The following is a 24,587-nucleotide window of genomic DNA, read 5'->3' on the forward strand; positions in this document are numbered from 1 at the left end:
TTTTGTGATTCATGTATAAGGACACTGAGATGCTTCTGAAAATAAGCATTTCCTAGTCTCTCATCATTTAAAATATATTTGGCTTTTATATTTTTCCTTCCAAATTGGATACCATCACATGATTATTGGTGTCATGTCAGGGTTTGGACCACTAGACTGTAGCAGTTTGATTTGACCCTCAAATAAGGTCAGCCACTGATCTAATCTGATTGTAACTGCTTGGAGTTTCCTGTTGCTTCTGGTGAACAAATACAGGTCAATAGATCTGGTGGCTGGCCATCATAATTTGATGAGATCATAAATTGTTTGTAAATTCATTAGCTGAATGAATTTGTTCACTTGGTGACTCTTGGTTGTTGGGGGGTGGGTTAAGAGTTTATCTCTTATGTGGTGAATTATCTTTGCTGGGCAAGCATATGAATTTCAACTGCTGAATCTGCCAGAGTCATGTCTATGTAAAAGTTAGTGCAATTCAGCAAACTTCGCACACTTGATCTATTTCAGGATCAGAGTTGATTATTCACACATCAGCCAAAACCTTGGTGATATAATCCATTGAGATGTGACCATAAGGAACCCCATGTAAAATACTTGGTGCAGTGTATCTAAGATCTGAAAGAAGCCTCCCGTGACAATCAGTGCCCTCTTGCATTACCAGAAACACTTCAGATGGAATGGTCTTGCAATGCACTCTCCCAGCACATTGTCCAGGAAAGGGTGCTAAATTTCCCTCTTTCCTTGAATTCTTTTCCTTACAGGTGATCTGTGGATGTCTCTCAAGGAGATGACCCCAGTGAAAATAATGTGGAGGGGTTCATTAAGACAGTGGTGGTTTATCTATTTTGCAAAATGGAAGGCTGGGAGTCCAAAGCCAGGCCTGTTATGCCAGAGATAAAGGCAAAATACTGCGGATGCTGGAAATCTGAAACAAAAACAAAAAATGCCGAGAAAACTCAGCAGGTCTGACAGAATCTGTGGAAAGAAATCCACAGATGCTGTCGGACCTGTTAAGCCACATCCTTGGGTTTAGTTGTTTCTCAATGCTTTGGGTGGAAATATTTATGCTTAGAGGGCACATTTTCCAACTGTTCAATCCATGAGGAGTAGGCCACTCAGCCCCTTGAGTCTCTTCTACCATTCACTTCGACCACGATTGGTTCATTCTTTAACTCCATTTACCCATCTTTTGATCCATATCCCCTGATACCTTTACCCTACAAAGCTCTATTCCTCTCGGTCTTGAAAACTACAATTGCCCCAGCATCAACAGCCTTTTGAGGAAGTGCACTTCATGTCTCCACTACACTATGTGTTGTCATGAACACTGACCTTTACAAGGTGGTTATATTTTAAAATGTCTCTTCAACTCAGCGTAAAACAAATAGTTCCGAAAAGGGCAGGGGGTGGTGGTGGTGAATTCCTGGTAAACACTTTAGTTTGGAGACATGCCCATGTGACTTCAGGTGGCCATGGGGATAAGAAGAGAGAAAGTCAAATGGAAATCTATTGAAGTTCCGAATTGCAATTTCTAAGTGGGGATTGGGGGGGGTGGGGGGGGGGGGGGGGGGGTGGGGAGAGGAACTGCTGTTGAGAAACAAGCAACAAAAAACTCTCCCAAGAACAGGTTTTACTGTTCTGTAGGAAGTGATGGGGAGCAAAAGTAAAACTGCCTATGGGAAAAACAGTTTTACCAGAGACAACTAAAACATTTAAAGGGGTCACTCAGGAATCAGGGGGAGGCAGTGGCAGTGTCACTGGACTAGTATACTAGAGATGCAGAGTAATGCTCCGGGGGCCTGGGTTCCTGACCATAGCAGATGGTGAAATTTGAATTCAACAAAAATCTGGAATTAAGAGTCTGATGATGACCACAAAACCATTGCAGATTGTCGTAAAAACCCATCTGGTTCAGTAATGTCTTTTAGGTAAGGAAATCTGCTACCCATACCTGGTCTGGCCTACATGTGACTCCAGACCCACAGCAATGTGGTTGACTCTTAAATGCCCTCTGAACAAGGGCAATTAGGGATCGGCAATAAATGCTGGCCTAGCCAGCGACACCCACATCCCATGAACAAGTAAAAAAAAACTTTGGAATTCTGGGAGTCAGGACTGACGTGACCATAGGGAAAGAGGGTTTGTTGTAGTGTGCTTTGCTGGTGATAATTATATTTGGGAAATTTGATAGGAGTGGAGTAATTGGCGATGGACATAGGAAGACACCCCCTTTCTGTTTCTTCCCCCTTCCTTTTGTTTTTTCCAATAATTTATATAGATTTTTCTTTTCCCACCGATTTCCATTATTTTTAAATCTTTTATGCCCTGCTAGCCTTTCCACCCCTCCCCCACTAGAGCTGTACCTTGAGTGCCCTACCATCCATTCTTAATTAGCACATTCATTTAGATAATATCACTACCTTCAACACCTGTGTTCTTTTGTTCTTTTGTCTGTGACATCTTTTGATTATCTGCTGCTATCACTGCTTGCTTGTCCCTACAACCTTAAACCAGCTTATATTTCACCCCTTTCCTAAGATTCACTCAGTTCTGTTGAAGGGTCAGGAGGACTCGAAACGTCAACTCTTTTCTTCTCCGCCGATGCTGCCAGACCTGCTCAGTTTTTCCAGGTATTTCTGTTTTTGTACTGCAAGATTCAACTTGGTGTGGCAAGGACTGATTGAACTCAGCTACTGAGTGGGAGAAGCTTTTGGACTGCCCTTTGATAATATATTTGTACCTGAAGCATGGTGTAAAGTTAAAGAAATTTACCTCTTTTTTTAGTTAAAGTACCATTTGCCTGTTTAACATCGCTCAAACATGAAGTACCATTTTCCTGTTGGTTAATGTTTGAATGTCATTTTTAGTTTTTTTGTTACAGTAAAAATTTTAAAAAGTGAAACCTTGTCCTTCAGTTATCTCCCTGGGGTCATTTGGGAAATTCATCCCTAAGTTATTGGCCTCTATGGGACTCATGACAGTGTGAAAAAATCTTCAATTCACTGCTGAATGGCATATTTCTAGTTGTAAGATTGGCCCTTATTTTGGATTCCATTGAAAACAACTTTTTCTGTATGTGCCCTCTGAAATCTTTCTCTTTCATAAATCTATGTTGACTTTGTGTAATCCAGTTGATAATTTCTAAGTGTCCTGTTATCACGGCCTTCATAATAGCATATTTTCCCTTCTACTGATGTTAGGCTAACCGATCTGTGATTTGCTGTTTTTCCCACCCTCCTTTTTTAAATACTGGGGTTACATTTGCCACCCTCTAATCTACTGGGACTGTTTCAGAAGCTACAGAATTTTGGAAGATGACAACCAATGGGAAGTAGATTATTGGGCCCTGGGGATTTATCGGCTTTCAGTCCCATTAATTTCTCCAGCATTATTGTTTTAGTAATACTAATTTCCTTCAATTCCTCCTCCTCACTAGACCCTTGGTTCCCTAGTATTTCTGGGAAGTTATTTGTGTCTTCCTTCATAAAGCAGAACTAACGTAGTTGTTTAGTTGCTCTGCCATTTCCTTGTTCTCTATTATAAATTCTCCCATTTCAGACTCTAAGGGACCTACATTTGTCTTCACTAGTCTTTTTCTTTTTACATACTTACAGAAGCTTTTACAGTCTGCTTTTGTCTTCACTAGTCTTTTTCTTTTACAGTCTGCTTTTATGCTCCTTGCAAGTTTAATCTCATACTCTATTTTTCTCCACTTAATCAATCTCTTGGTCCTCCTTTGCTGAATTCTAAACTGCTTCCAAGCCTCAGGCTTGCTACTTTTTCTAGCAACTTTATATGACTCCACTTTGGATCTAATACTGTACTTAATTTCTTTTGTTAGCCATGGTTGGGCTGCTTTTCCTGTTGTGTTTTTGCACCAGAAAGGAATGTATAACTGTTGCAATGCAAAAATTCGTTCCTTGAATATTAGCCATTGGCTATCCACCGTCATACCTTTTAATGAAGTTCCTCAATCTATTTTAGCCAACTCATGTCTCATACCTTTGTACTTGCCTTTAAGATTTAGGACTCTAGTTTTAGATCGGACTACTTCACTTTCCATCCTAATGAAGAATTCTATCATATTATGGTCACTGTTCCCTAAAGGACCCAGCAAAACAAGACTATTAATTAATCCCTTCTCATTGCACAATACCAAATCTAGGATAGCCTGTTCCCTAGTTGGTTCCTCAACATACTGATTCAAAAAAACCATCTCGTACACACTCCAGGAATTCCACAGTGTTATTGCTAATCTGGTTTGCCCAGTTTATATGCAAATTAAAGTCACCCATGATCACTGTAGCACCCTTTTTACACACATCTCTAATTTCCTGTTTAATGCCATCCCCTACCTTATCACTACTATTTGGAGTCCTATAGACAACGCCCACTAATGTTTTCCATCCCTTGTTGCTTGTTAGCTCCACCCAGACTGATTCCACATCTAGATTTTCTGAGCCAATATCCTCTCTCACTATCGCAATGATTTCATCCTTAACTAACAACGTCATGCCACCTCCTTTCCCTTTTGCTGTCCATTCCTAAATATCGAGTACCCTTGGATATTCAGTTCCCAGACTTGGTCACCCTGCAGCCACATCTCCGTAATCGCAATCATATCCTTCCTGATTAAATCAATTTATGCTGTTAATTCATCTACCTTATTGCAAATGCCCCGTGCGTTCAGATACAGCACCTCTAGACTTGTCTTTTTAACATTTTTACACTTTTTTTTGTACAATGGCCCTACTTGCTGCCAGTCCTTGTTTCCTCTGCCTTCCACTTTTGCTTTCTACTTTTCTGATTTCACTCTTACCTTTGTTTCCTTCTCGTGTTTCCCCGCTCAGGTTCCCATCCCTCTGCCAATCTAGTTTAAACCCTCCCCCACAGTACTAGTGAATACCCCTGCGAGGATATTGGTCCCTGTTCTGCTGGGGTACAACCTGTCCAGCTTGTACAGGTCCCACCTTCCCCAGGATCGGTCACAATGCCTCAGTGTTACCCAATAGGTCAGCTTTGGAAACTTACCCCATTAGGTGGAACACTCATTACCTCAATAAGTGGGCCACTGGAGGATTACTCCATTATATGTTACTGCATTCAGGAGACAAAAAGTATAGCTTTTATGGGGCATTTATTTACACAGTAGGGAAGAAACCTTCCATACTAATTTTGTTTAAGATTCACAGTTTCAAGCTCATATGCTCTAGCTCTGAAATCACAACTTAGACATATACCACTGTCCAGTTAGTATTGTTGAGTAAGTACCCTGGAACTCCCTATCTAGCACCATCACCACAAGGACTGCATCTGTTCAAGAGGAAGGCCCACCAAACAACAACTAAAAGAAGCTTTAAATACAGCCTTGACAACGTTATGCTCATTCCATGAACAAACAAAAACAAATATACCAGGGCATGAAATATTTGTCATTTTTAATTTTCAAGTTTTACAACAGTTTATGTATCAGCTGGGTGGGTTTCTCAAAGGTCCATCTCAATACATTTCCAGGGAAGAATAGTTAAAAGCTTGGGCACGTGATTTAACATGGCAAAAATCACAAGGTAAATGGTCAAAACTGTTGGGTAGTTACAGCTCATGCTTTTCTGGTAGGAGTCAGTTAGTCCCACTTAACAACACGCCAAGAGTGAAATCATCTTAGATTATGTGCTCAGGTGCAGTGATGTCCACTTGAAAAGCATCAATTCCGTTCACAACCTCCAAGAAGCTGATTGCAGTGTGGCGAGATCAGGACAGGGTCACTTGCTGTTCCCTCAGATGGGAACACTGTGTGAAACAAGACAACAGGTCCAGGAAAGAGAGAAAACTTATCCAGTTTAAAAAAAAGGGGAGCATCATTGGGGCAGATGTAATCTAGCAGATTGAAACGTCTGGTTGATGCTTCTGAGTTTTCCATTTATAACTTGATTTTTGATTACTTACAAAAAGAACATGAATCTTGCTCAACAAGGGAGACAAAGCAAAGAAGAACATCTCTAAAAGTTTCCCTGATTATCATAACATCCCATGAAGTCAACAGCAATCAATAAACTTCAACAAACAGTAATTTGCAATTAGGTTACTGCTGTTGTGCAATACATTATAAGAATCTAAAATTAAAATCTCCAGCCTCTAAAGTTTAACAAGATGAGGCTGCAGTATAAATGGTGAGTGTATAGAACAGTCAGTGCATCTGGTGCTTGGAGCCAAAGATGTTTGTTACATGAATTTGTGTAATGAACTCTGTCTGTATGTTATGTGAAGATGCTGTAATAGGGGCTGTTGATTAGTTGCCATAAAAACGGTTTGCTCCAACTTCCCTTCTTCTGTAAGTCTGAATGTCCGTGTAATCTGAAAGTAAAGAAACAAATCAAGGAAAAGTTCTCTGCGAGAAGAATATTTCATGAAAGCGAAGAGTTTGGAACATTCCATTTTTGTTAAAATACAGCCCTCAGGAACCATTTAGTCAATGTGAGAGCTTGCTTCAGCTGGTGACGAGCACATTGACAGATGAAGAGGTCATCAAATCAAGTCTCATTCCAGTACTTGAATGCATAGGCTAGGTTGGTGCCAAGTGCTACATTGTCAGAAAGGTTAAACATTTAGTTTAAATGTTAAACTACAATTCCAAATAGCTGCTCCTGTGATGCAGGTGGGCATTAAAAATTTCACAACACTACTGCAAGAGCTATCCCAGTGTCCCAACCAACATTTCACCCTCAACCAACATGATCATGAAAAGACTAAATGGTTATTCTTCCAATGGTTGTGAAATATTTTAGGCCTTTTACCTATTTGGCCCAGAATTGTTACAAAGTTACATTCAACATACAAAGGGTTAATTCCCAAGGATACCTTAAATACGAAGCCAAAAATAATAACGCCATTCAGAATGTTAATTAAGATCAACAGGATTTCATTGTATAGTTCACAGCCTCATTCTAGAATGATTTCACTCAATGCACCGAGCATGGAGCTCAGCTGAATAGGTTCACATAAAGTGGAAAGCTTTTCATTCCAGCTGGTAATTTTGATTACCAACACAAGATCTCAAGAAATCGGAACAGGAGTAGGCCATTCGGCCATCCAGCCTCTGCCAATCAATAAGATCATGGCTGATCGGATTGTGGCCTTAACTCCACTTTCCTGTCTGTCCCCCGTAACCCTGGGCTCCCTTGTAGATCAAAAATCTGTTTAACTCAGCCTTGAATATATTCAATGACCCAGCCTCCACTGCTCTCTATGGAAGATAATTCAAAACACTAACAACCCTCAGAAGAAATTCCTCATCTCTGTATTAAATGGGGGACCCCTTATTTTTAAACTGTGCCCCAAGTTCTAGATTGCCCCACGAGAGGAAACATCCTCTCAGCATCTACCCTGTCAAGCTCCCTCAGAGTCATATATGTTTCAATAAGATCACCTCTCATTCTTTTAAACTCCAATGAGCATAGGCCCAACCTGCTCAATTTTCCTTGGAAGACAACCCTTCATCCCAGGAATCAGGCTCATGAATGTTCTCTGAAATGTTTCCAATGCAAGTCTATTCTTCCTTAAGTAAGAAGGCCAAAGCTTTACATAGTACTCCTGGTGCATTCTCATCAATACCCTGTACAGTTGTAGCAAGACTTCCCTACTTTTATGCTCCACCTCCCTTGCAATAAAGGCCAGTTTTCTACTTACCTTCCTAATTATCTGCTGTAACTGCATGCTAACTTTTTGATTCAAATACAACGATACCCAGATCCCTCTGTATTGCAGAATTCTGTGGTCTCTCTTCATTTAAATAATATTTTGCATTTCTACTTTTCCTGCTAAAGTGAATAGCCTCACATTCCCATATTATACTCCATCTGGCAATTTTTTGCCCACTCACAACCTATATCCCTTCGCAGACTCTGTATCCTCCTCACATCTTGCTTTCCTACCTACCATTGTATAATGAACAAATCTAGCTACAATACAGTCTGTGCCTTCATCCAAGTCATTAATATGGACTGTAAATAGTTGAGACCCAGGACTGATTCCAGCAGCACTCCATTAGTTATAGTTTGCCAAGCTGAAAATGATCCATTTATCCTGACTCCTTGCTCCTTGTCTGTTAGCCAATTCTCTATCTATGCTGACATATCACCCTAACACCTTGAGCTCTTATCTTGTGCAGTAACCCTTTATGTGGCACCTTATTGAATACATTTTGGAAATCTCAATACACTACCTCTATTGGTTCCCCTTCATCCACCTTGCTTGTGACATCCTCAAAGAACTCAGACAATTTCCCTTTCACAAAACCATACTGACTTTGCCCGATTGTATTATAATTTTCTAGATGTCCTGCTACTGCCTCCTTAATAATGGATTATCAGATTATCGTTTCTAAAAGCTTTCCCCACCGAGGTTAAGCTGACTGGTCTGTAGCTGTTGAGCTTATCCTTGCACCCTTTTGGAACAAGGAATTTGCAATTCTCCAGTCCTCCGGTATCACACCTGTATCTAAGGGTTGGAAGATTATGGACAGTGCCTCTGCAGATTCCACCCTTACTCCCCTCAGTATCCTCAGATGTATTTGATCTAGTTGTGGTGACTTAAGCCATTCTTTCTAATACCTCCTCTTTATTAGTTTTTAGCCCATCCAGTGTCCCAACTACCCCCTCTTTCACTGTGACTTGGCCAGTATCTTCTTCCTTGGTAAAGACAGATGCAAAATATTCATTTAGTGCCTCAGCCATGCTCCCTGCCTTTATTTGTAAATCACCTTTTTGGTCCCTAAACATCCCTCTTCTCTTTTTACTATTTATATGCCTATAGAAGACTTTTGGATTCCCTTTTATACTGGCTGCCAGTCTTCTCACACTCTCTCTTTGCTTCTCATTTCCCCTCTGAACTTTCCACATTTAGCCTGATTCTGACTTGTATTATCAACCTAACATCTGTTGTATACATACCTTTTCTGCTTCACCTTATTCTCTATCTGTTTCGCCATCTAGCAAGCTCTGGCTTTGTTTGTCCTACCTTTCCCCTATTGGGAATTTACCTCGACTGTACCTGAATCATATCCTCTCTAAAGGCAGCTCATTGTTCTGTTAGTTTTTCCTGCCAACCTTTGATTCTAATTTTTCTGGGCAAGATCTGTTCTCACCCCATTGATAATGGCCCTGCCCCAGATTATTTTTACTCTGGATTGCTCCTCGTCCTTTTCCATAGCTAACCTGAACCTTATGATACTATGATCGCTGTCCCCTAAATGTTCCCCTACCAACACTTGATCCACCTCACTCCCCAAAACCAGATCCATCAATGCCTCGTTCCTCAGTGGGCCAGGAACATACTGATCTAGAAAATTTTCCTGAACAAACTTCAGAAACTCTTCCCCTCTCTGCTCTTTACACTATTAATTATACTGATAATATATTGGGATAGTAAAGTCCCCCTTTATAACTACTCTAAGTTTCTGCACCTCTATAATTTCCTTGCAAATTTGGTCCTCTGCAAATTTCTCATTAGTTGGTGGCCTATAGAATATATCCATTGGTGTAATGGTATCTCTATTGCTTCTTAGCTATAGCCAAATAGATTGGCTGACCCCTTTAGGACACTCTCTCTCTCTCTCCAGCACTGTAACATTCTCCTTAATCAAAAATACCACCCCTCCTCCTTTCTTTCCTACCCTAAATTTCATGAAAATCTTGTACCCAGGAATAGTTAGCACCCAGTCCTGTCTTTTTTGAGACAGATTTCTGCTATTATCACATCATATTCCCACTTGACTGTGCCATGCACTATAAACTTATTTTACATAATATTACACTGCACCTTTCAAAAAGAACTTCTGAAATGCAGTCACTGTTGCAACATAAGAGAATGCGACTATTTGTGCAGAGTAAGATCCCACAAATGGCAGAGAGGAAAAATGATCAAAAAATATTTTAATAATGTTACTGAGGGATAAACGTCCATCAGGATACCTGAAAAATGCCTCTGCTCTTCGACTAGTGCCAGGGCACCTTTTACAAGACCATCAATTAAACATCTAGCCTGAAAGATGATGTGAAATATGAGCCCAAATTTGGTGTTCAAGTCTCTGAAGTTGGGTTTGAGCCCACAACCTTCTGATGCAGAGGCTCAAGCACCCTGAACCCAGGCTGGAAAACGAGGAGAACCACATGAAATATATCTCAATCTTTCATTTCCTTTTGCAATATATTTTTAAGGTCAGTACATAGCACAACCTCCCCAGAAGTGTGGCACTGGGTCAATTATGCTGAGGGCCAACTCAGTTCAAATGTTGTGAAAATAAAGCCCAAGACTATAATTGTGCAAGGTAACAATGTACAGTTTTAAGTTTCTTATCTGTCACTGTAATCAGCACCTGCCTACCTTGCACACTGAGGAAGGAGCTGTCATGTAGCTAATTGACTTCAGACAGGATGCTGCTATAGATAACTATCTACCCACACAACACAAAATGAAACCTAAAATTGACATTTTCCATTTCAATCATTGATTTTTTTTCTCCATATAGCTGCATCACTTTTGTCCCACAATGTGCACTATTTGTGTGCAAGTAATTGCCTAGAACCAAACCAAAACATGACAAACGCATCCTACCTCTACTTTTACAAACACTGTTCCTATGTCTGTAAAATAGTTCTGTTGCAGCAGGGCCACAGCAAAGTGGAGCAGCATTGCAAAACTGGGTGATACAACATTTTATATAGTACCTGATCCTGCACTCAGATTTATATAGTACCTTCAGCATAGTTAATTGCTTTACAAATGAAATGGGTACAGTCTTGGGCTCTTTATAAATGAGGATGAGGATTTGAAAATCAATGAGTTTGGGGGTGGATGTTGGTGAGGTCAGGATGTGAGCAATTGGGTTTTGGATAGGTTGGGAGTTCGCATGGTTGGCGGTGCAGAAGTCACGAAGAGAGTACTGCAGAAATTGATTCTGAAGGTGACAAAGGTGTAGATCAGTTTCAGTAGTTGCAGGGGTTGAAGTAGGTCAAACCTTGAAGATAAGCAGTTCTGGTGATGGATGATTTGAGGTTGGAAGCTCAGTGCAGGATCAATCAAAATACTGACAGTACACACCATCAGATTCAGCCAGTGAGGAGGATGAAGTTGGTGGTTTGGAGGCAGAGTTTCTGGTAAAAACTGAACAGGTTAGCTTCAGTCTCACCTGTGCCAAGTTGAAGAAAGCACCAGCTCATCCACAATTGATGTGTGAGAAGCATTTGGAGGAGATGTTCAGCAAAGATTATTGGAAAGAACATCAGGCTTACATCATCACTGAAGGATGGATGTACTTGAAGAGTGTGGTGATGGGGCTGGGGCCACGTTTGCACTTTGCAGCATGTCAGAAGTGACCGTCAAAGCTCAGGAGAAGGCAGCAGATATATTGGACATACTAGAACAGGTAGGAATAGTACCACAGAGGTGAAACATAGAAGAGGTAGTGAAGGAAGATGCAGCGAGCAACTATACTGAAGGCTGTGGAGAAGTTGAGGACAGTAAAATGAGAGATTGTGTCGTGTGCTGCTACAAATCTCTTCCCATTTCCCTCTTTTTCCACTCTTTCCGACTTATGGAAGGTGAAAACCAAGATGCCAGCCAGGAAGCACTGGCGTACTTCAATTCTGGAAGTAACAGAACCATGGATGAGAATCCTAATTCAGAACTTCACAGGGGCATAGGCAAGTTGGTGGAATGGGCAGATAGGTGGCAGGTGAAGCTCAATGCAGAAAAATGTGAGGTGAAATATTTTGGCAGGAAGAACATGGAGAGATAGTATAAAATAAAGAGTACTACTATAAAAGGGGTGCAGGAGCAGAGGGACTTGGGTGTATATTTGCATTAGTCATTGAAGATGGCAGGACAGCTTAAGAGAACAGTTAATACAGCATACAATATCATAGGCTTCATTAATAGGCCACAGAGTACAAGGGCAAGGAGGTTATGTTGAGCTTGCATAAGACACTAGTTAGACCTCAGCTGGGGTATTGCGTGCAGTTCTGGGCACCACATTATAGGAAGGACCTCAAGGCATTGGAGAGAATGCAGAAGAGGTTCCAGGGATGAGGGATTTCAGTTATGAAAATAGACTGGAGATGTCGGGACTCTTCCTTAGGGAAAAGAAGGCTGAGAGGAGATTTTGATAGAGATATTCAAAATCATGAGGGGTTTGGACAGAGTAGATAGGAAGAAACTCCTCCTACTCGTAAAAGGATCAAGAATGAGGGGGCACAGATTTAAAGTGATTCACAAGAGAAACAAAAGCCAAATGAAAAAAAGCTTTTTTATACAGTGAGTGGTCAAGGTCTGGAATGCACTGCCTGGGAATGTGGTAGAGGCAGTTTCTGTCTTGGATCTGAGTGGTTCCTGAGAGACCCTTGTATAAGGTTGCACTATTCTTTCCATTTCCATGCCTCCTAAATTTTGGTTCTCATGAATGACGATAGAAGTATTCTAAATCATGAAGGATTTTGGTAGATAAATAAGGAGGAACTTTTGCCACTACTGGAAGCGTCATCACCAGAGGACATAGATTTAAATTGAATCAAAGTATTCAAAAAGGAATTAGATGATTATTTGAAAATAAAATTTGCAGGGCTACAGGAAGGTGGCAGGAGAATGGCACTAGATGAAGTGCTCAGAGAGCCAGTACAGTCAGGGTGGGCCAAATAGCCTCCTCCTACACTGTAACAGTTCTAAGATTCCGATTCCCCTCTCTGCATGCTTCACATATATCTTAATTGTCGACATCCATGTGTCTAATTTTCTTACTCTCCCTCCCTGTCGGCATCTCCACCTCTCTCCTATGTGTCTTCAATTCTTTGCACATGTCCTTACATCCCTCTCTTTCTTTCTATATATGCCCCGCTGACCTTTACTCTTTCATGCAAAACGTACAATCAGTCTCAGGCCGATTGTGACTTAGGCCCAATCTTCTACCCCAAAAGGAGAATGGGTTCAGGATTTCGGAAAGCTATTCAAGGAAATGCAATTCTGCAGGAGCAAAGCCAAGCATGGAGAGACAGAGAGGCAGGATCACAGTATATGGAGAAATGCTTAGTCACACAGAACAGGAGGCCATTTGTTCTATCGAGTCTGTAATGCAAATTGGAAGTGCTCTCCAATTAGTCCCACTCAACCCTGCTCTTTCCCCATAACCCTGTAAATGGTTCCCCTTCAAGTATATGTCCTATTCCCTTTTGAAAGTTACTATGGAATCTGCTTCCAACAACCTTACAAGCAGTGCATATCAGGTCATCATAATTCATTGAGTAAAATGAATTCTCATCTTTCACTGGTTCTTATTCCAATTACTTTAAACGATGTCCTCGGGTAATGACCCTTCCAGCAGTGACAAAAGTTCCTCCTTATTGCTCTACCAAAATCCTACATGATTTGGAATACTTCTACCATCATTCATGAGGACCAAAATCTAGAGGGCCTGGAAATGGAGAGAATAGTGCAACCTTATACAACACCAAGGCTCTCTCAGGAACAGCTCAGATCCAAGACAGAAACAACAGAGCAGCGAGGCCTGGTAGTGCATAAAAGGGGAAAAAGACTTGGGGGGGGGGGGGGGGGTGCCATCTTCAGGAGGATGAAAGGCAATATCCCAGGCTGTCAGCTCCAGCTACTTAAATGGCCTTCCCTCCATAAGGTCAGAAGTGGGGATGTTCGCTGGCGACTGCACAGCATTCAATACCATTTGCATAGCCTCAGATAACAATGCAATCTGTGCCTACTCGCAGCAAGACCTGGACAACAGTCAGACACGGGCTGATAAGTGGCAAGTAACATTCACACCGTGCAAGTCCCAGGCAATGACCATCTCCAACAAAAGAGTATCTAACCATCTCCCCATGACATTCAACAGCATTACCATTGCTGAATTCCCTCACCATCAATATCCAGGAGGGGGATCACTATAGAAAGAAATTTAAATGGAGTAGCCGCACAAGTACTGCGGCTACATTAGTAGCTCAGAGGCTGGGAATCCTGCACCAAGTAACTTGCCTTCTGAATTTCCATTATCCACAAGGCACAAGTCAGGAATGACTTGCCTGGATGAATACAGCTCCAACAACACTCAAGAAACTTGACACCACCCAGGACAAAGCAGCATGCTTGACTGACACCACATCCACTACCTAAACATTCATTCCCTCCATCGCCAATGCACCGTTACCGCCTGCAAGCTGCACTACCAAATCTGTGACCACGCAGTAGAACAAGTCAAAATCCCCCTCCAATTCAAACTCCATCCTGATTGGAACTAAGTCACAGTTCCCTCATTTTTGCTAGGTCAAAATCCTGGAACTCTCTCATCATCAGCACTGTGGGTGTAACTACATTACAGAGGCAGCAGTGGTTCAAGAAAGTGGCTCACCACCATCTTCTCAAGAGGATTTAAGGATAGTAATAAATGCTGGCCTTGGCAGCAACACTCTCATCCATAGTCAAATAAAAAATGGAAGCGCAATGGAAAGGTATGGACTAGGGAAAAGGGGAATGGATTCCTTTGTTCATTAATTTTTGTGGGAAAGAAGCCTTTAGTGTGTGTGCTTGTTTCCTAAAATCAGTGAGCTCATTTTTTTGATTGGTTTCATTTTTATTGAAAAAAAGGTAGCAGTGAAATATTGTCAGATCAGAATGCCAAAATAATTCAAAAAAGTGAAACTACCAGATGAAGGAAACACCAGACAGCAGTTATTATTAGAATGATAGCAGATATTCTGTAATCTCTTGGTACTGTTGTTCCTTGCAGCACTGCTCCAAACTTCTGGAATGTATGTAATAGTGCAATATAGGAAGCAACATTGCTGCCTTGGAAGGGGATGAAATTCAACGGAAAAGATGGTTTCTGTGAAGGTGAAGGCAGCCTATGTTTTTTGTATGCTGTTGGTCTGATCAACATGCCCACAGCAACCTTTAAAGTCCTTCAGCCATACTGATTCACCTTCACAGAAATAAAGTATGGAACTGGAAATACAAGTAACAGCCTTCTTGCCATTTTACAAGACCCTCACACACACTAGCAGATGAAATGGAGAGGTGTTGAAGGGAAATAATGGCTGATCTATAGCATATTTATATATCAAGGGTACTCTGTCTGAATAGTTCCTTTATCCTGTGAAGCAGTGCATAAAGGTCTTGCTGCAGACTGTACCCTGTATCTGTGGAGACATTCTTTGAGCAGAGGCTTTGGAAGATTCCCCTATGCTGGCCATGGTCTTACAATGTAAACTGGCTAAACCTGCTGCAATCAGGAGTGATGCGGAAACATCACAACACCACCTTGGAAAATTATTATTTCCATAGTCCATTCCCTGAAGGGATAACCCCAGGTGCACTAATAATGGTCAATGAAAGGCACTCACTGCTAACACTGACTCATTGGCAAAGTCTCTGAAATGTGCTTTGAAAGTTATACCATACACCGATGACTACAATGCACATCATTGTCAAGTGTCCGCAAGCATGACCCAGACCTCCCTGTCGCTTGACATTTCAACACACCACCCTGCTCTCATGCCCACATGTCCGTCCTTGGCCTTCACTGGTTCCAGTGAAGCTCAACGCAAACTGGAGGAACAGCATCTCATCTTCCGACTAGGCACTTTACAGTCTTCCGGACTTAATACTGACTTCAACAATTTCAGATCATGAATTCTCTCCTCCATCCCCAACCCCTTTCCGATCCCCCCTTTTCCAATAATTTATAATTTTATTTTACAACTATTTTTTTCTTTTCCCTCCTATTTTTAAATGTATTTCGATCTATTGTTTCACCTTCACCTTTTAGCCCATTTCGATCCCTTCCCCCCATCCCACCCGCACTAGGGCCATCTGCCACTAGCTTGCTTCCCTTAATGTCCCCATTAGCACATCTTTTAGATATCACCACTGTCAACACCCCTTTGTCCTTTTGTCCATGACATCTTTGGCAGACTCTTCTTGGCCTCCACCTATCATTGGCCCCCTATCGAGCTCTCCTGTCCCATCCTCTTCTACCAACTTATATTTCATTTCATTTCTATATGTTTAAGTTCTGATGAAGGGTCATATGGACTCGAAACGTCAACTGTATTCCTCTCCGCAGATGCTGACAGACCTGCTGAGTTTTTCCAGGTATTTTTGTTTTTGTTCTAGATTTCCAGCATCCACAGTATTTTGCTTTTATCTAACCGTGAAGTGTCTTACCTCGTTGTCAAAAACTTCAAGCCCCACTCAAGGGCTCAAAGCCCAAAATCAAAACTGACTCAACAGTGCAGCATTGAGGCAGTGCTACATTGTCAGAGTTACATTATCTGACATTAAACAAAGGCATTGTAAACAATCCATCGAAGAGGAGCAGCAAGTTATCCTGGTCTACACTCCTCCCCCATCCATCATTGGCAAAACAGATTAACACATCATTTGTTACGCTACAGTTCAAAAGGTTTTTTGCACAAATTGAGTGTTCCGTTTGTGTGGATATAGCCAAAGTGAGCAGTAAGAAGTAATTAATTGGCCATGATGCATTTTAGATGTCCAAAGGAAGAGGGACTCATTGTACCAATACAAGTTTCTTTTTCTCTTACTTGACCTGCATTATTTTGTTGAAACGAATCACCAACTTGCAAAGGTCACCTGCTTTCTGGACCTGGAGTAGGAGGGGCTGTTGTTCAGAGACCATATTGTTTGGCTCTATTTGGCAAAAAGGTTTGTGTTTATTGTGCGAGAACCTTAGGTTGAAAGGATCAATTCAGGCAGCATGTACTGCCTCAGACTGCAGGAGCACCCTTTTGTGGTAAACTGCAAATATAAGTGGGGTAAAATGCAATGTTTACAAAACATGTTGAGAGAAAACATCAAAATATCCATTTAAAAACAATAGAACACATAGGTGTTAAAGTTAAAGTTGGTGATATTATCTAAACGAATGTGCTAATTAAGAATGGATGGTAGGGCACTCAAGGTATAGCTCTAGTGGGGGGTTTTTTTTTATAATGGAAATAGGTGGGAAAAGGAAAATCTTTATAATTTATTCTCGAACTCAAGTTCTGTCGAAGGGTCATGAGGACTCGAAATGTCAACTCTTTTCTTCTCCACCGATGCTGCCAGACCTGCTGAGTTTTTCCAGGTAATTCTGTTTTTGTTTTGGATTTCCAGCATCCGCAGTTTTTTTGTTTTTATCAAAATATCCATATTGCTCCAACTTTTTAACTTCTTAAAGCTAAAGGCATTCCTCCTAGTTCAACTGTCTCAATTCAACAATGTGTCGTATTTAGTACTGTGTTACTAAGATATTTGTTTCCATATACTGAATGTTACAGTAAAATGAACACAGTTTTCTAAATCGAACTTTTTTTCCAGGAACACTGGAGACTGGACAGAAAGAATTTACAAGGATAAATATGACCATGAATATAAAATGATCACCAATAAATCCAATACTGAATTCAGGAAAAGCCTTAGAGTGGTTAGAATATGGAAGTTGCTACCACATGGAGAAGTTGAGGTGAATAGCATAGATGGATTTAAGGGGAAGCTAGAAAAGCACACTGGGAAGAAAGGAATAAAAGGGGAGATGAAATATGATGGGAGGAGACTGATGTAGAGCAGAAACACTAACATAGGCGTACTGGGTTGAATGGCCCACTTCTGTGCTGTACAATTCTACGAACCAAGTGCTTGTACTTCTTGGTTCAGACGTGCTTTTGAGTTGCAATAAACTTTTGCAATCTACTGCATCACACAGCAAAAGGAAAAGAGCTTGGACAAACTGATTTTATCAGCATCTCAAACAATACCGCCAGCAGGAGGAGGAAGTGGCTGAGTTTCTTCAAACATAAGCAGAAGCTGGCTCAACAGTAACAACCCAGATACAAAAGGCCTGCTTGAGTATGAGGTCTGCAAGAGTGCAAAACTGAAAAGTCTTGGTAGATGGACAGACAGAAAGAGAGCCAACGTGCAGTTAAACAAAACACACATCTGAGAAGCTTCACTCCCGATTATTGTACGTTTTAAATTATAGGCCATAACAAACATTAGCAGGGCATTTAATGACATACACAGGCTTTTACCTTTTTTGCTTGCCAAGTTGCTGAAAGCGTGAGCTGATGATGTCACAAGGAAAAAAGGTACCTGGGACCTGTACAACTGTACAACAGCAACTGTACATCTCCTTAACCAAAACAGATAGCAGGATTGCAAAGTTAACAGCACAAGGCCAGAGAAGAAAGTGTAAATTAGAGTGGGTGAATTCAAAATCAAATTGGGTGCAAGAAAGAGAAACAGAGAAAGAAAAAAATAGTTCACAATAGAAAAAGTGAGATGGAAAGGAAAAGGAAATTTAAACATTTAAAAAGTTAATGTTTTTAAAATCTTGTTTAAGTATTGTGAAATGCTGCTTTTGTTTGGTTAACAGCGACAGAAATGAATGAAGAATCAAAAATTATAGGACAGAAAGAGGAAATTTGACTTCAACTGAAGCTATTCAATCCCATTTTTCTACCATTTGTTGTAGATTTTGCAGAATTAAAGAGTGGCCAAATTAGGGCTAGCTACTTGCATTGTTTTAAAGGCACCTTTACACAAAACCCAAATTGAGCTATTTATGCTGGTTTCCCATATTTATGCTACACTGCATCTGCTATCCTCTTGGCCTATTGGAGGTCAGTACAGAAGAGAGAGACTTGGCTTAAAGTTTGTATGTGGAAGAACCAAATACTTGTTTTCCTAACCAACCTCCAGTAGGCCTTTAAATGAGTGAAGCAATGATTAATATTGAGAATCTATTTTCAAATAATTAATGACCTGTAATTCATGAGCACGCCTGCACTTCTTGTAATTGTCACATTTTCCTCTAATTACACCATGCTTTTTTGTGTCATGTCATTTCCATGAAAGTTGTCTGCCACACTTTCCCTAACCATAAGACCATAAGACATAGGAGCAGAAATTAGAGCATTCTGCCCATCGAGACTGCTCCACCATTCAATCATGGCTGGTAAATTTCTCAACCCCATTCTCCCGACTTCTTTCCGTAACCTTTGATCCCCTTACCAATCAAGAACCTATCTATCTCAGTCTTAAATACACTCAATGACCTGGCCTCCACGGCCTTCTGTGGCAATGAATTCCACAGATTCACCATTCTCTGGCTAAAGAAGTTTCTCCTCAACTCTGTTCTAAAAGGTCTTCCCTTTACTCTGAGGCTGTGCCCTCAGGTCCTAGTCTCTCCTATTAATGGAAACATCTTCCCCACGTCCACTCTATCCAGGCCTTTCAGTATTCTGTAAGTTTCAATCAGATCCCCCTTCATCCTTCTAAACTCCATTGAGTATAGACCCAGAGTACTCAAACATTCCTCATATGTTAAGCCTGGGATCATTCTCGTGAACCTCCACTGGACCCTCTCCAGGGTCAGAACATCCTTCCTGAGATACGGGGCCCAAAATTGCTCACAATATTCTAAATGTGGTCTGACCAGAGCCTTATAAAGTCTCGGCAGCACATCCCTGCTTTTACATTCTAGTCCTCTCGAAATAAATGCCAACATTGCATTTGCCTTCCTAACTACCGATTCAACTTGCAAGTTAACCTTAAGAGAATCCTGGACTAGGACTCCCAAGTCCCTTTGCACTCCAGATTTTTGAATTCTCTCCCCATTTAGAAAATAGTCTATGCCTCTATTCTTCCTACCAAAATGCATGACCTCACATTTCCACACGTTGTATTCCATCTGCCACATCTTTGCCCATTCTCCTAATCTGTCCAAATCCTTTGGCAGCCTCCCTGCCTCCTCAATACTACCTGTCCCTTCCCCAACTTTGTATCATCTGCAAATTTAGCCAGGATGCCCTCAGTTCCTTCATCTAGATCATTAATGTATAAAGTGAAAAGTTGTGGTACCAACACTGACCCTTGCGGAACTCCACTAGTCACCGGCCACCATCCTGAGAAGGACCCCCTTATCCCTACTCTCTGCCTCCTGCCAGACAGCCAATCTTCTATCCATGCTAGTACCTTGCCTCTAACACCATGGGCTCTTATCTTACTGAGCAGCCTCCTGTGCGGCACCTTGTCAAAGGCCTTCTGGAAGTCCAAGTAGATAACATCCATTGGCTCTCCTTTGTCTAACCTACTCGTTACCTCCTCAAAGAATTCAAACAGATTTGTCAGGCATGACCTCTCCTTGATGAAACCATGCTGACTTTGCCCAATTTTACCATGTACTTCCAAGTATTCTGAAATCTCATTCTTAATATTGGACTCTAAAATCTTACCAACGACCGAGGTCAGACTAATCGGCCTGTAATTTCCCGTCTTTTGCCTCACTCCCTTCTTAAACGGGGGGGTTACATTAGCGATTTTCCAATCCTCTAGGACCTTCCCTGACTCAGTGATTCCTGAAAGATCGCCACTAACGCCTTCACTATCTCTTCAGCTATCTCCTTCAGAACTCTGGGGTGTAATCCATCTGGTCCAGGTGATTTATCCACCTTCAGACCTTTCAGTTTTCCTAGCACCTTCTTCTTGGTAATGGCCACCATACTCACCTCTGCCCCCCCGACTCTCTTGAACTTTAGGGATGTCACTCGTGTCTTCCACTGTGAAGACTGACGCAAGGTACCTATTCGGTTCCTCCGCCATTTCTTTGTTCCCCATTACTACTTCTCCGGCATCATTTTCCAGCGGCCCAATGTCCACTTTTGCATCTCTCTTACCCTTTATATATCTAAAAAAACTCTTGCAATCTTCTTTTATATTACTGGCTAGTTTACCCTCATTTTAATCTTCTCCCTCCTTATTTCTTTTTTAGTTGTCCTCTGTTGGTCTTTGTAGGCTTCCCAATCCCCTGGTTTCCCACTGCTCTTCACCGCTCTTAACGATTTCATTTAGATGTGACTGAGGCCTTCGTGCATGGTCATCGAAGTAGCTGTTCCTGTTATCTGTGGCATTGAAGGTAAGACTGTAACCCAATGCTGATTGACCAGCTCAGACATCCAGCTCTCACATGACTATGATGTCGAAATGCTACCTAGCAGAGCTGAGAATAGGCTTCCGGACCTGATCAAGTCTCAGTGCTGGAACACATCTCCCACCAGCTCTAACAAAACACATATTCCCGATCATGACATGGAGCTGACTTTAAGCTTTTTCAGTGCATTTTCAGTATGCTTAAAGTAAAATGACAATGTGGCTATTGGCTGTTGGCTTTGAGATCTTGGCTCAGATCTTCCAGAGAAGAAATCACAAAGATATAACACCAGCTTGGCCCAGCTAGAATACTGTGTACAATTCCAGCCACCATGTTTTAGGAAAGATGTGAGTGCTTTGGAGAGGGTGGAGAAGAACTTTACTAGAATGGTTCCAGGGATGGTGGGATTACAGTCATGTGGACAGACTGAACACCTTCAAACAGAAAAGGTTAAGAGGAGATTTGACAGAAGTGTTGAAAATCATGAAAAGTTTAGATTGAGTGAATAAAGAGAATCTTATTCCAGTGGCTGAAGGGTTGATAACCAGAGGGTGCAAACTTAAGATGTTTGGCAAAAGAAACAGGATTTGAGGAAAAATAGTTTAACGCAACGAACGGTTAGGATTTGAAATGCATTGCTTGATAGGGTCACAGATTCCATAATAGCTTCAAAAGGGAATTGGGTAAATACTTGAAGGAGAAAAAACTGGAAAGATATGAAGCAAGAGTGGGGAGTGGGACGAACTGGATTGCTCTCTGAAAGAGCTAACGCAGGTTCAATGGGATGGCTTGAATGGCCTCCTTCTACGTTATACTATTCTATGATATCTGTAAAACCTAAAGGATGAAACTTCACACTTTTAATAGTTATCATTCAGTGCCATTTGCAGCAATTGAGACATCATGCTGTTAAAAGGGTACTTCCTCTTGAACTAACAAGGATTAATTTCCTCTGGTAAGTTAGTTCATACCAGCCCTGCAAATTCAGCAATACATTCAATGCATTTCAATGGCGAGACAGTGAAATGCTGTTTTTGTGAACCTGATAGCATCGCCAACATCAACTTTTGGGTACTGGCATCTGTCCTTTGTTTGAAATTACCGTACCATTTATGCTTAACGAATATTGATTGCCATCAGCCTCAAGGCTTTGACAACAAAATCTGGTCTAATGCATTTTTGGGGGAAGTAAACATGTACTTGATATTAAATAACTCAGCATGAAGCACATTGTGTGTCTGGTTCGGATGAGTGGGCAATTGCAGAGATTCTAATATGTTGTAATCATGCTTCTTAGCATCCACATACATTACATCAATTCACTGTTTTCCTTGCAGAACAGTCTACATGAATGGATCTGCTGGTGGAAACTGGTTCTCCCATTGTTGATCTTGAGAAAATCAGAGCGGAGGTGCATTGGGCTCCTCCGATCAGCATGTGTAGTCTAGCGCTGCAATGAAGTTCTTGGTTTCAGCACTAGACAGCTGACCTTAGCTCAGGCAGTAGTGTTCAGGGAAGAGTGGTTCCTCAATTAGCCTGGAAATAGGAGAGGCAAAGATTACCCAGGTTTCCCAGTACTGACAGTTAGGTTCTTGTGAAGCGCAGTTGAGTGAAGATAGGGTCAGTCTTGGCTGGAATACTCCCCTTGGACATGCTGCTTGCCAACTTGGGAGCCATTAGGACCAATAACTTCTCCAATCGCTATTAACATAACTGCTCTTAACCTTAGCAGATGCAAAAGTGGAGATCCTAATAAGTGATTTGTGGCTCATTATCCACTCTTCATGCCTACCCAGCCCCCTGTTTTCTATGGGAATACCTCTACCTCTACAGATCACCACTGATACTCTGCTCTCCAAACAGTTCCTGGGCTCACTCAACCTCCACACCTACATTTAAACCTGGACTCCAGCCTATCTGCAAGTCAACTTCATCACATCACTGGATCTCTGATGCTAACTTTGGACAAAATTTGTCACTGAACACATAAGGAGATAGGGCAGATGGTCAATAGAAGTAGATCTTAAGATCTGGAAAGAAGGAAAGAAAAGTAAAGTGGGAGAGAAGAGGTTCAGGGAGGGAATTCCAGAGCTTCAGGCCTTAGTAGCTGAAGGCATGGCCACCAATGGTGGACCGATTAAAATCGGGGATGCACAAGAGCCAGAACTGGAGGAGTGCAAAGATCTTGGAGGATTTTAGGGAGTGCAAGGGAGGAGTTACGTGATTCTACAGGAGGTGAATATAAGCAATCTTAGTGATGGTGTGGATACGTGGTCAGAAGCTCTTCCTGGGGTCAAATACAATAGGAATGTGAGAGGGAGAGGGAGAGAGAGAGAGAGAGAGAGAAGACAGACCTAGGAAGGTGGAGAGAAATTTGAAGTGTATAAAAGAAAGAGGAGACATAAGGAAGGAGGATTACAATGAGAAGAATAGTGGAACTGCCAGATAGAAACAACAATGTAAATGAGATGCAGAGAGAGAGAGTTAAAACACAAACAGAAACAGAGACAGCAAGAATTAAAATGAGGAACAAACAAAGTCATGGGGAAAATCAAATAGAATATACTTCACCAGTTGAAAACATTGCAAAACATTCCAAATCACTTCATAGCCAATGAAGTGCAGCCATTGTTTTAACAATTTCTGAAGAACAAAGCCCCACAAAGTGCAATGAGATAAATGACATAAACTTGTTTTTTTTAAAGTGATGTTAGTTGAGAGATAAATATTGGCTAGTTAGCTAATAGGGCTGCTAATTCACAAATCAATGAATGACTGCCCTGAGCACAGATCATGGTACCTTTTCCATTTTGGGAGCTTGCCCTAAAGATGATCAACTCCCTATTCCAGTGCAATTACCTGAAACATAGGAACATTACTTAGCCCCTTGAGCCTGTTTTACCATTCAGTTAGACCAAGGTTTGCCTGTAAAAGGTGAGCACCACTCCACACAAGCAAATCTGGCCACTCTCTGGCTTTGAAAACAAACTGCTTGTGTGCGGAATAACGGGGCTTGCAAAGTGCTCTATTCTACAGTACTATTTTCCATTAGCCAGAGCGCAGAATAGTAACTTCGGAGCTTCCCTCAGTTTGGAGCAGGACAGGAAGGCTCATTTCATAGTCAATGTGATTCTGTAGCCAGCAGACTCCAGACAGCTTGCTTCAGGTTGGCACCTCCCGCTTATGCCTTAACTAGCAGTCAAATATCTTCAAAAATCTTAATCCCAGCCTCAGGAGTTTCTTATGCTGCATGACAGTTCTCTCAGGTTTGTCAAAGAGACAGATGGCTCTTTGCAGTTTTATGCTGTGGAACCACTAATTTCAAGCAACAGGGTGTATTTATTTAGCACCTTTAACATAGTAAAATGCCTCAAGGCTCTTCACAGGGGAGTTAACAAACAAAATTTGACACCGAGGCACGTAAGTGAGGCACATAAGGCAGTTAGACTGGATGACCAAGAGCTTAGGGATTTGAGAGCTGAAGGCATGGCTGTCATTAATAGAATCATTAAATTCTGGACTGCTCAAGTAGCCAGAATTGCAGCAGTGCAGATATCGCAGGGTTATGGGACTGGAGGAGATCGCAGGGGTTGGCAGTGACAGGGCC

At 41.5% G+C, this 24,587-nt stretch overlaps 1 protein-coding gene across 8 annotated transcripts in view; it reads right to left on the reverse strand.

Annotated features, from left to right (window-relative positions):
* Nucleotides 1–5,418: 5,418 nt before the first annotated feature.
* Nucleotides 5,419–24,587, reverse strand: part of LOC121275299 (peroxynitrite isomerase THAP4-like) — a 76,115-nt gene continuing 56,946 nt past the window's right edge. For 6 of the 8 annotated variants that reach the window (XM_041182748.1, XM_041182749.1, XM_041182747.1 and 3 more), the window contains one exon: nt 5,419–6,351. In XM_041182748.1, coding sequence (XP_041038682.1) covers nt 6,220–6,351 — 132 coding nt within the window. In that variant the 3' untranslated portion in view covers nt 5,419–6,219. Of the gene's footprint in view, nt 6,352–22,288; nt 22,517–24,587 lie in introns of all 8 variants that reach the window. The other 2 variants (XR_005942380.1, XR_005942379.1) reach the window with 2 other exon arrangements.

Source organism: Carcharodon carcharias, chromosome 2 (assembly GCF_017639515.1).
Source record: "Carcharodon carcharias isolate sCarCar2 chromosome 2, sCarCar2.pri, whole genome shotgun sequence".
NCBI classification, from domain to species: domain Eukaryota; kingdom Metazoa; phylum Chordata; class Chondrichthyes; order Lamniformes; family Lamnidae; genus Carcharodon; species Carcharodon carcharias.